Raw genomic sequence first — 12,809 nt, forward strand, 5'->3', positions numbered from 1 at the left:
TATTCTTATCGCCTTTGTCCCAATCCGAGGACTCTTGTACCATCATAATGGTTTTATGAGTGAAGGGCTCTCCACAAACCTGCAAGCAAAAACTACACCCAAGCTTATCCTGGCCACCATAAACCTTCAAATCTGCTCTCAGTGTGCAAAGGTTTATTATTATTCTATGGACATGTGCTTTTTAGAACCACAAGAGGACCCAAACTGATTGACATCAATTCTACGTTCTTAAATGGTTACAAGAGCGACACTCTTGTGACTTCGCTCCTTTAAACTGGATTTACGGGTTTAGGAATTCCACGTTGGACGCATCCACTCTGACATATTGTTGACCTGTGACGTGAAACCTTACTTTTCTCATTTACATCGAGCACCTCTGACCCAATACATTACTATACACCTCTGGAAGGACAGATTGAACATGGCTGACGTCTCCCTGGACAGTGGTGACATGAGACACTGTTAAATAACTCATCTTTTATTCCCACCTTTGGCCTGTCAAAGTCCATGCAGGGTGCAGGAAAGGGGGGCGGAGAAGGAGGAAACAAGGAGGGAGACAGGTTGCAAAGAAAAGAAATAACAGGTAATCAGTGGCAGGTGAGCTCTCTCTTGGGAATCGGACGCTGAGCGGACAAGAGCCGGTGAGTTCACCTTTAAAACATGCAGCTGTACTGTACATAGTATTGCTTTCTCCCCTGATAAATCAAATAAATATTTATAATTCTAAACAAAAACTGTATTCAATGGTCCATTTCAGATTCTCACACAGAGTAGCAGTTGGTGACCGAGGATCAGGAGGAATTTATATGCAACATGAAAATCATGAAACGTAAAATAGTAACTTTTTTTTAATGAAGTTAGGGACTGTTATTTCACCAGTTAATTATTGACATCAGATATTTCTTTATTACACTTCTGACACATAAAATAAAAAATTGTTCTCACTAACCATTTCTGAAATGCAACAATGTTTCAAATGTGCTGTTCAAACCACCCGAACTTTATGGGATTTATGTGAATTCAAAGGGGTTTTTGTCCCACAAACTGTTTAAGTAGTATATTATGTGTTACTGTGTTTTGTATACAAAGTGGTTTTGAAATGCACTGATGTAAAATCTTGTGGAGAGATTTTATTTTTCAGATATAGCGGAATAACAATATTCAAAATTCAAGTGCTTTTAAGGGTGAAATGAAGTGACAATTTAGAAATTTAAAACAGCTCATAATCACTTTTAAAAACAGACGAACCAACAAAGGATCAAGCGTTCAGTTTGGTTTAAAGTGTTTCTGAGTATTGTTACGTAGAGTTACTGCAACAACGGACACGCCTGTCAACATTTCACCTTGCACACGATTCATCACCTTCCTGTGTAGAAATAACAGAGACAAGAGTAACATGCTTCACGGGGTATTCAAAGTCCAAGCTGTCCTATATTTTTTATAGTGTTGACTATGCTGTCAGCTGTGCCTCCTATCAACCATTAACTTCCACCAAAGAGCTGACACAGAAGATTAACTTCTCGTCTGACCCCACCAACACCCTGCAGTTCAAATACCTGCTGGAAGAACCGTGTTGAGAGGGAAGCCGTTAAGGCCACCAAAGAGGAAAACACTGCAGATTTAATACCTGGTCAGATTCGTACGAATACCGTCAGATTGTTTGGCTGCTCCTATCCTTTACCGCTTCTGCTGAACACCAGGCGTTCCTCTTCTTCTCCTGCCTGGCAACTTGATCTCCAACATCCTTTGTCCCATTACTTCAACATCTTTCTGAGTCACTGAGGTGCTCAACCTTTACTGTCCCTCTCATCTGTTCCTATTTATTCCTGCCCATGCTTCTTGCTCTCAATTCATCTTTGGCAATTACAGCTCCACCTCCTGACTTTTAGACAGTCGCACTGCTTCCAAACTTCACAAGTTTCATTAAACATCAGGAGTTATAACCACATATGTATATTTAAAGTTTGCAGAGTCAGCAATTTTGTGGCATGATGTTATTTAATTGTTTCTCCCTGCACTGACAAAAGATCTTGAGATATATCCCATCAGTACATTTACTTGTGATGCTTCACTTTCTCCTACATCAGGACATGGACAGCTACAAGCCAAAGGTGATTTCTCTCACCAAGAGACAAGGGCAGACATTTGGTTTCTACCTGAGAGTGGAGCAGGGTGAGGAGGGTCACCTGATCCGCTGCCTGGAAATGGGAGGCCCGGCTGAACTGGCTGGCATGAAGGATGGAGACCGCATCCTCCGGGTCAATGGGACCTTCACTGATTCGATGCCCCATTCTGAGGTATGTGGGATGCATACCTACAACAATACATCAATAAAAGAGTTTTTAAGTACCCTTGCCCTAGAGGATAGAAACAATTTGCAGCTCTTATTACAGGATTCATTTTCTGCAATGCATAAGTTCCCATGAGTGGCATTTTCTGAGCTAATGCTTATAATGAAGTCAATTCCTGAACAAAACAGGGTGAAATGATCCATAAATCACAACACTGCAAGTCAGACAATAGTGTTGATGGATAAAAAAGAAAACGTTGCTCCAAGCATAAACAAAAATGATTACACAAAACCTTTAATCCACTCTAGTAGAACTGATTCTACAAGCCATCAGAACAGGTGAAAAGCTTCCACATGTTGTAAAAAGTCAATGCAGGAGCCATCTTCAAAACAAAAGTTAAGGTCCTCAAAGCTACTCTGGATTTATTCTCCAAATTTTGACTCAAAGACTCAAACCTGCTCTTTTTAATGCCAAAAAAACTGATCAGAAAAACAAGGTCTGAGCCAGCTGGAAAAATGCATTTGATATTTAGTTCCTTGTTTCCTAGAAAAAGGTCTGAAAAAGTTGCCCTATATTCAAGGTTTAATATTCAACTCATGTTTTCATGTTCAGTTGTGCGTAACAGTATGAGGGGTTCAGAAATTAAAGGAACATCCTGCATGTGATCAGGAGACACCAGACAGTCAGTTGTCGAATTAATTTGTGTGAAGTGTTGCATCTCGAAAGTCAGGTGGCAGCGAGGGTGACGTGCTCTGGGAGGAGCAGGCCCCACCGGAGCACGAGAGCAATGATGGCAAACCAGTGAAGCAGGCGGTCTGTGCAAAGAAGAAGCTGTAGACACTGGCGATTGTATTTAAAACTATTTGTAACCAGGAATGCAGCTGAGAAGTTTGACAAAGTTGCAATCTTTAGCTGATGGATGATTAAGTATCCTTACATGCTTATCCTATTACCGGCATTCCTCAACAGTGCAATTCAATGTGTTTTATTTGGTGTGACTTGTCTCAGGGGACATTGAGAACTGCTGCTTTAGACTGTGGGAATACTTCTTTCACAAGCCGTGTGCTTTAGACCCTTCTCTGTCTCGTGGGGACAGGTGGTGGACCTGGTGAGAACCAGTGGGGCATCCGTCGCGTTCCACATCCTGGGTGAATCATCCTACAAGCAAGCAAAAAGACAAGGGGTCAACCTGTCCGACCCCAGCAGCACACCAGTCGTCAACGGCGAAGCCAAACAGAGTCCAAAGCCCAAACTCTGCTACATGGTGAAGTCCAGCTCAGGGTTTGAATTTTCCATCCGCTCAGTCAAATGTGAGTCACAAAGAAATGAAAATGATGATTTTAAATTTTATTTTTAATTTTATTTGGATGATTAACGGTAATAATATACGAGAAACAGTATTTTTGGTTTTCATGACTTTAATAGAAACAAAAATTAAAAGAGCAAAACTGCTTGAATGCAATTATTGGAAACATTTTCCATTGTATTTACTAAAGCCATGCAAAACCTCTGGGTTTAAATCCTTCACAACACTCTCTTGTGTTTTTATTCTAAACAAATGAGCTTTCTTCACCACGTTCCTTTGGAATAAACTTTACAAAGAACCTTTATTGATCATGTTTTCCTTATCAAACAGTGTAAAATCCCGGCGTATCTTAGCGCAAGGTTATAATAGTGCTGGGTGTCACACATATAACAGCAGCCATCACTGATATACACACTGGGTGTGGGTTGATGTGTTACATAGCTGAAGTAGCCACACCCGAGAGTCGTATCATAGCAATAAACAACAGCATTTTCCCAAAGACCCTGAGAAACCTCATTTTGTTTGCCCCGCCGCAATGTAATACCTGTATGCGCCATTGCAGTGTGGCTGTTAAACTTGGGACCACTGGTAAATACACATCACCATCAAAGTAAAAAAAACAAAAAACAGACTAGATTTTTTACTATCTTATAAATACAGAGACGTTCTAACACTTTATGCTGCAGGTGCTCCTTGCTTATCTTCCAAAGATCATACCAAACCTCGGAGAGGAAAGAAAAACCACTGGTTTTCCATTTAGTTTTGCATTGGTTTAACCAACTCTTCACTCCAATCCTCTGTAGACGAGCCTGGTCTGTTCATGACGGACGTGATCAAAGGAGGTGTTGCGGACAGAGCGGGCGTCAAACTGCACGACCGTCTCGTGGAGGTCAACGGGGACAACGTTGAGAACCGCACTCATGAAGAGGTGGTGGAGAAGGTTATGATGGCGGGCAGCAGCGTCATGTTCCTGCTGGTTGACGACGAAACAGACAGGTTCTACCAGAGCAAGCACACAAAGGTCGGAACGTGGGACGCCACAACAAAGTACCTCCCTCACAAACCACGCATCATCGATATGACCAGAGACTCTGATGGATACGGCTTCATACTCAGAGAGGAGCCCAACAAAACCGGCAAGAAATCATTATATTGGCACGATGCACCTTTTAGTTGTAAGAGAATGCTGTTCCTATAATGTCATTCTTGGCTCCCCGCAGGACACTTCATCAAAAACATTGATAGAGGCAGCCCAGCGGCAAGAAATGGCATCAAGGAAATGGACCAACTGGTGGCTGTGAACGGAAAGGAGGTGGAGAACGTCAGCCATGACATAGTGGTGGACTTAATCAGGCAAAGTGGCCACAAATGCTGCCTCCTCGTGGTGGACAAAGAAACAGACCAGATGTACCAGCTGGTAAGCCAGTGTGCCACTGTTCATCTTCAGTTCGGCCAGCAGATATAATCATGTCCTGTTCCTCACAGGGGAATGTGTCTCCTATGCTCTACTGGGAGGAAAATAAGGATGCCAATTCACCACCAAGTTACAATGAGGCCATCAATTTCCCCAGTCTGACCAAATCATCCACATCTTTTCAAGCGTGTGATGAGGAACTTAAGCCTAAATTGTGTAAAATGGAGAAAACCGCTCATGGATTTGGCTTTCACCTGAATGGCATCCAGGGGGTGCACGGCCAGTACATCAAAAACGTAAGAATACGAAGTTATTGCAATTGTTTTTTCCACGACTATTTTTCAAACCACAGTGGGGAGACAGTTTATTTTGCACACAGGTGGTGAGGGGGGGAGCGGCTGACAGGGCCGGCATGGAGGAAGAAGACATCGTGGTGGAAGTAAACGGGGTGAATGTGGAGCAGTGCAACCACGAGGAGGCGGTGGAGCTGATCCGCAGCAGTGGAGACACTCTGGAGATGCTGGTGGCTAAAAAGAGCGTCTACGACCAGCTGAAAGATAAAGGGGTGGCCATCACGAGCCTGCTTCTCAGGGAAACGCTATACGCTCAGGTCCACAAGGCCAACAGTCCCGAGAGCAGGAAGACAGAGAGACAAGAGGAACCCAGAGCAGAAACCCCAACTGAACCAGAGAGACAGAGGGTCAGTAATACTCAAAAAATCTTCACTTTTTAGCAAGAAAAAATTTTAATACTTCTGATCAATCTGATTTAGGAAGTTATGTCGTATTTAGTATAGATCTCTATGGTCACAGAGAATAAATGCAAATGACCCTGGTGGTGCCCCGACTCATCAGGTTCCAAACAACTGCTCTGATATTCACTTTATCAGGGTAACTTGAATTGTTTGTGTTTGCTATTTATATGTGGTTATGTCTTTAACATAAGCACTTTGAGATTTTTAAATAAAAAGAGCATGAGACATCAAATGTATTAGTATTAATAACATCAGCTTAAATCGTGCCGTCTGTCGTCCAAAACTGGCCCACAACAGGTATTCAATCATGGCGTTTGATGCAAAACATAAAAGTAAAAAGAATAAGTTCCGTGCAAATTTTCAATTAGGGGAAATACAAATAGAAGAAAAAATAAAGAAAATACAGCCAAGTCTAAGAAAACATAAGGAAAAAAAACAAAACAGTGCTAAATAATTCATGGTAAGAGATATGATAGTTACCTTATTGTAAACAAAACAACATTAATACCAAAGCTATACCGTAAGGTGAGTTTATGAAAACATACAAAAAGTTTCTGAAATGTTTTGGGATGTGCAAGAGAAAAACTGCAGCTCGTGGTATTTCCGATTCCGATTTTTCTTTTTTCCTTCATCAAACCTGAGGAAGAACTTTGTAATTCTGAGTATATATCAGTTTGTGGTTCCCCACCAGCTCTATGTGGATCCTGAGCTAAAATGAGTTAAGACACACATGGCTTAAATGGTAAATGGACTTTTACTTATATTGCACATTTTACTGCTTGAGCAGTCTCAACGCACTTTTATATGATCGGTCACATTCTCCCATTCACTCGCACACCAATGGTGATGGCTCAGTGTCCTCCGGCACCCTCAGATTGGAAGATAATCCACATCAGACTGAGTCACAGCTGCTTTACAGCAAAACTGGCAAGAGGCTAAACCATTTGATTGTTTGTTCTCTCTTTCAGACTTCATCCGTGTCATCAAATTCGTCTGTTGACAGTGTTGACGAGAGATTCTGAGAAGCCACCAGAAGGAAACCTGTCCTGATTTGGCCTTAATCGAATGTTTGATCTGTTTTTGTCGATGAACAACTTCTCGGGAATCACACATCTTTAATATCCCACGAAGAACAAATAATAAGTTAACAATAATGAAAGCAATGTACAGAATTTATAAATGTGTGGTCAATATCTGTATTTATAGCAGCTGCATTATTTGGAAAAAACAAAAAAAGGGTTTTGTTTCAGGAACATTTTGCAGTAAAGACATTCATCTTTTCCCATACCTGAGATTACCAATGTTACCGAGAATAAAAAACAAGGTTAATATTGAAAGTTAATACTGGTTTCCATGTATTTTACCTTATGCACATGCTGCTGCCTTTATTTAATGTTCTTGAAAGACAAGATTTGCTGTTCCCATTTCTAAAATGAAAAACACAACATTTAAGAAAAATAAATCAACAAGTGATGTCTAAAATAACCTGGCTTTCTGTGGTATCTATCCCCCCAACCCACCCACCCCCCACCCCCACCCCCCCATTCTTAATCAATGAACACGCTACGCTGTGAATTACAGTATGTGAATCACAACAGGCTCGCTTCATTTTTTCATTACAATTGTACCTCAGGCTCCAGTGTGTTAAACTAATAGTATCTAAACTCTAATGTCTGCAAAAACAATTAAAAAAAAAGAAGAAATAATGTGTATTTGCAAGAGAAGTTTAAACCCTAACAATTATTTTTCTGGAAATACTTTTAATTTCAAGAGAGTCCACATTCAAAGTTGCTGCATTATGTGCTCCAACATCCCCCACCCCCCCACCCCCACCCCCCGCCCCGAAACTTTGCAAGAGAAATCAACAGCTCCTGATTCAGAAACAGGCAGTCCAGATAATCCCAAACAACAGAAACATGTTTGAAGAGACACTCTGGCGGAGTCCAAAACCCAGTGAGAGGAAATCAAAGGGCCATGTGTTTCTCTGGCGCCTGCTTGTGGGCAAGGTAAAGAAAGAGGATGCTGGACAGGGCGCTGACCAGGAAGATGACATCGAACCAGCGGTGGTAGAAGTTGAACTGCAGCTCTCCCAGAACCTCGGTCACGATGGAGCGGTACTCCAGCGGCATGCTCATGCGCATCAGCAGCACGGACGACACAAAGTACATCCCCTGTTTGATTGGAAGAGCCAGTCAATCTGTTGCACGTGTTCTGAGCGTTGGCGTTAAAACACGACTGCGACGCAAACGCACTCACCATGATCTGAGCGAGGACGAGCACGATGACATTGGAGGACTTGCTGCTTGATATCGCGTAGAAGAACTGAAATAAAGCAGCATGTAAGAGTGGGAATGAAAGGAATCCTCTCATTTAGTCCGTTTAAAAAAAGGTTGCCTTATCAATATGTGCAAGGGGATTACTTTACCTTCGTGAGAGTGATCAGCAAGCCTCGTATGGACGTAACGATTATTATGCCTACTAATATGAAAGAGATGTGTTGGGACCAAAACTTGACCTGAGACAAAAAAAGGATGAGAACAAGATCATTTAGAAAAAGGAAAAAAAACAAAAAATGCAGAACAACACAGACAAAAATGTCAGTAAGCCGTCATTCGTTCACTCAAATTGAAATGAAATGATCTTTGACTGGGAACCGTGAAAAACCCCAATCTAATAATTGCCTGCGTGGGATAAGATTAAAAGAGAGCATGACCGGGTTTATTGCACAGACAGATGATAATGGGCTGGAAATGATCGTTACGAGAGATCACGCCGTTTCCCACGTGACTTTGTTACTGTAGGTGTGCCTGTGTGTGTGTGTGTGTGTGTGTGTGTGTGTGTGTGTGTGTGTGTGTGTGTGTGTGTGTGTTTGGGCTCCATTTTCTATACTCGTGGAGACACAAGACCTGCGGAGACCTGACGACACGTGAACCGATGACGACTCGGGTTACCAGCGGGACAAAAATGGAGGTTAGATAAGAAGTATTTATAGCTGAGTTGAGAGTAAGCCAACATATGGCATAGAAATCTGTGCGAGTGTGTGTGTGTATGTGTGTGTGTGCATTTCTCACATCAAACTGGATGCCCAAGTAGTTGACAGTGATTTCGATGCCCCTTGTCACTGGATCCGTCTTTCCAACCCGATCAAAAACTATGTTTATTGTGGCCTACGAAATACAAAATGTAGAGAAACTATTAAAACATTGAAAAATTCCTTTTCAAGTGAATGTGAGAATAGTGCGGAGACACAATATCAGAGAGCGGGATGACAGCATTCTTACCATGAATATTTTCCAAACGCAATAAATGGAAAAGAAGTAACCAAGGAAGTTGAAATATTTCCCCTGGAATGTCCTTGAGTACTCAATCCGCTCCTGCAGACAAAGACAGGCGGCGTTAAACAATGTATGTGAATATGACGTGTATGTCAGTACTGAAGGCAACTTCTTTCTCATCATCATGTCAAAGTCATCCTGGTCTTTATCACTACTTCATAAGAAGGCATAATTGTATGCAGTTAGTTGGGTCTTCACCCTGGATATATCCATAAAAATGACCTAAACAGAAGTGATAGAATGTATGGAAAATTCTAAAAACTATTTTTAAGTGGTTTAGATTGACAATGAGCCTGGCTTGAGTGGAAGGCAAACGTATAAAGTAAAGCTTGCATTATCTGACAAAGTGGAATGATGATTACATGATAATAAGCGTGTAAAAGTAGATAACGAAGGTGAGGTGGCCCCTTAATGACATTTCAAGCAGTCAGATTCAAAAGATTATATCAATGTAAGGTCATCTATAGGGGCTCCGAATCTACTACAAGATTAGACTCCACTGGTTTACTTTCAGTCATGCTGACTCAGTCTGTCACGTTCAACGCATCTAAAAAGTATGCGTGTGTGTGTGTGTGTGTGTGTGTGTGTGTGTGTGTGTGTGTGTGTGTGTGTGTGTGTGTGTGTGTGTGTGTGTGTGTGTGTGTGTGTGTGTGTGTGTGTGTGTGTGTGTGTGTGTGTGTGTGTGTGTGTGTGTGTGTGTGTGTGTGTGTGTGACCTTAGTGGCTTGTAGGTCGACTGTCTCTAGAAAGAGTTGTCGACTCAATTCCTCCAGAGCATCAACCTCCTGCTGGATCAGAGAAAGGTCTGGAACAAGAAGTTAAGGCTGGAATCCTCTTTAAATACTTTAGTTAAACATTCTGAGTATAAGTACAAAGGATACTTTCGCTGCCTGTTTGTGTGGACGTTACGCTCTTGATCATTCCCCAGAATCCAGTCTGTTTGTTCTGGTCTTCCCCTCGTTGGTACATCTGCCTCCGTGTCATGGCAATTCTTAAATAGAAAAAAATTGCTTTTTTTTTAAAAAATGCAGTAGTAACAGTATACCACAAGTTTAACTGCTTGAGCACTCTCATATTGATTACTCATACACTCGTACAAAAAATGGTCCAATGTGCTCGCACATCTTTGGAAGCGATGACCCGCTGTACTAACTGAGGCACAGCCGCACGCGAAGTACAAAAATATTGTTTCGAAGTGAAATTGAAAACTAAAAAAAAACTTGTCCTGTCTCACCGTTTCTTTTTGCTGACAATCATGTCCATAGTTTGGAGAAGTCGCCTCTCCAATGCGAGGATGTCGCTGTCAGTCACATTTCTGTGAACACGACGACGACATATTCTGTTTGAGCGCCAATACTAATACTAAACACTAACACACTGTGTGATCAACCAGGAAAACGCAGCCTCTTACCGGAGGAAGTAGGACATGTACGTGTAGGGACAGTTGACGGCACCAAACCCAGACAGCAGAGCCATGAGAGTGACGCCGATCACCCCGACGCGGCTGATGAGCTGCTCGATGGAAAGGATCCCTGGACAAAAGATGTTAGCAACATCGTCCGTTCACTGGCCTTTCAACATACTTTCCAGAGAAACGACGGTCACTTTGTCAGAGAAAAGACATCCGGGATGGATGAAATGCAGAGTTACAAGAAGGACACACTCACCATGTTTTGGACTCAAGATGGGAAACGGATCTCCCAGCTTCCAGAAGAAATACATGAAGGTGAACCACACCATACAGGCGAAGAGAAGCCTTTGTCTGTGCACTGAACAGACACACAGCAGCTTATCAACACGTGCAAATTGAGCGTTCACCCGTATTTTCTCTTCAGGAACAAATGTGGTTACACTTACACAGGCGTATGTTGCTGACAACAAAGTAGCCAATGTAGAAAGGCACCACAAAGATTAGAACCAGTAGAATCACATACAGATTCAGCTTCCAGTGGAAATACCTGGAACTGCAATCAAAACACCAGTTAATATCCTTGTGATGAGAAATAAACACTGACACGTTAAAAAGGGAAAACAAACTGACCTGCTGCTTAAGGCACCCAGAATCTCAAAGATAATGAGCTCAAACATGGTACATGAAAAAGCAAAGGTGACGGAGAAAACCACCTGGACAACATACTGTCGCACCTGGTGACAAACAAAACCGTCAACAGTCAAAACCTCAATATGGCTACTAGTAATCATGAGGTGATGCATGGGTTGAATGCTTCACTTTGATATCTTTGATTAATGCATTGCAATCACACTGTACCTCATAATCTTTGAACAGCTTCCGCATAAAGAATAACCAGCCAAATCCAAAGAACAGCACCTGGGTGGAGTTAAGAGGAAGGTTTTAGAGTGAAAAGAAAGCAGCAGGAGGAGGGGGGTGAAGAAGAAGAAGAAGAAGAAGAAGAAGAAGAAGGTTTTTCTTGAATATCATCAATTCAACAATTATGAGTTAACTGGGAAAATTAACTGTGTCGATTTGAAGGGACTTATCCGCCTAACTTAACTGCCATTATCTGCTAATAAACGTTCAATAGTTTACCTTCAATAGTCGAATCAATGCTTGACACTTTAGATCCAGTTCTGTTTACGAAACAACACTTTCTACACAAACATATTACAACATTCAAAACAAACCAGAGTGAATAATTCAAAGTCCAATTTTTGACCCATTCTGATCGAACAAATTATATCTGCCACCATACAAGGAAACGTAACTTTCAACTTCATGAGTACCCTGCCAAACATAGAAAATGCTGGTATACAATAAGAACAAAAAAATCAGGTCTTAATAGATTTGTAAATCACAAAGCAAGGATAGAATGAATCACTTCTACTATGTATTTCTAAAATAACAGAAAGAATGCTTAAAATAATCCAATAAACCAGCATGACTACAACTCACAATGCCTTTCATATACATATAGAACGCCGTGCTGCTCCATCTTATTAATGTAAGTGGCAATAAATTGGTCTGAAGTAAATATTTCTCACATCCACAATGTCAACTTCAGTGTAGAAGACTGACTGTAAACATCTGAATAATAAACATGTTTTATCAAATACCCGGAAGGCGAGGAAATCTCCCTAAATTACACATATTTCTAAGTTTATTTTACATAATGATGATAATACCATCAACAAACTAAAGAAACCAGTGTAATGCAGTGTGTATTTTACCTGCGAGGTGAACATGATCACCGAGTCCACCAGGAACGACATGTCTGTAAAAACCTACTTTCAGTCCGCATCAACGTGGCTCTGCAGGTGTACCACGACCAGGGTGGTCTCAGTTCATCACTGATATGATGAAAACTATTCGGCCTACAAAAGAACTGTTAGTTATGTTGCTAATAAACTCATTTTTAGGAGAACTTTTGCAGTAAAGTAGCTGTCAAGAAGGGACGGCGCGCGACACGTCATCAAAGTCCGACATAACAAAATGCACTTCCGTCGCACAAACTGTGACGTCATGAAAGAAAACATTTTAAACAAATTATTAATAACTTAATAATGTAATAACACATTTTCGGTGTTTGTGGTGTGTACAATTTCAGTCCATAACATTTTGTGGAATGCTGCGCTGTATTTATTGTTTAAATGTAATAAAACACAAGTTTTTTTTTTTTTTTTATCTTCTTATGATATTTTTTTAGTTTTTCTTACTGTTTTTATTTGGTAAAACCATAAAATATCTATTTTCT

The 12,809-nt window shown here is 41.2% G+C and overlaps 2 protein-coding genes across 2 annotated transcripts; one reads left to right on the forward strand and one right to left on the reverse strand.

Moving 5' to 3' along the window:
- Positions 1 to 576: 576 nt before the first annotated feature.
- On the forward strand, positions 577 to 7,243 carry pdzk1 (PDZ domain containing 1). Its single transcript, XM_080478955.1, has 8 exons — positions 577 to 641; positions 2,088 to 2,297; positions 3,388 to 3,601; positions 4,401 to 4,733; positions 4,818 to 5,014; positions 5,083 to 5,307; positions 5,391 to 5,711; positions 6,734 to 7,243. Exons 2-8 carry the CDS (start codon positions 2,091 to 2,093, stop codon positions 6,785 to 6,787), a joined length of 1,551 nt encoding a protein of 516 aa, XP_080335081.1. The 5' UTR covers positions 577 to 641; positions 2,088 to 2,090; the 3' UTR covers positions 6,788 to 7,243.
- Positions 7,244 to 7,513: 270 nt separating this feature from the next.
- On the reverse strand, positions 7,514 to 12,529 carry LOC308119119 (Golgi pH regulator). The gene is made up of 14 exons (XM_080478956.1): positions 12,286 to 12,529; positions 11,369 to 11,428; positions 11,141 to 11,244; positions 10,957 to 11,063; positions 10,767 to 10,868; positions 10,511 to 10,631; positions 10,334 to 10,414; positions 9,981 to 10,090; positions 9,816 to 9,904; positions 9,047 to 9,139; positions 8,837 to 8,932; positions 8,191 to 8,280; positions 8,022 to 8,087; positions 7,514 to 7,936 (listed from the first exon to the last, which is right to left on the reverse strand). The coding sequence occupies exons 1-14, from the start codon at positions 12,325 to 12,327 to the stop codon at positions 7,730 to 7,732; spliced, it is 1,368 nt and encodes a 455-aa protein (XP_080335082.1). The 5' UTR covers positions 12,328 to 12,529; the 3' UTR covers positions 7,514 to 7,729.
- Positions 12,530 to 12,809: the final 280 nt, after the last annotated feature.

The sequence above is a fragment of the Lipophrys pholis genome (genome assembly GCF_963383615.2).
Source record: "Lipophrys pholis genome assembly, chromosome: 13".
NCBI classification, from domain to species: domain Eukaryota; kingdom Metazoa; phylum Chordata; class Actinopteri; order Blenniiformes; family Blenniidae; genus Lipophrys; species Lipophrys pholis.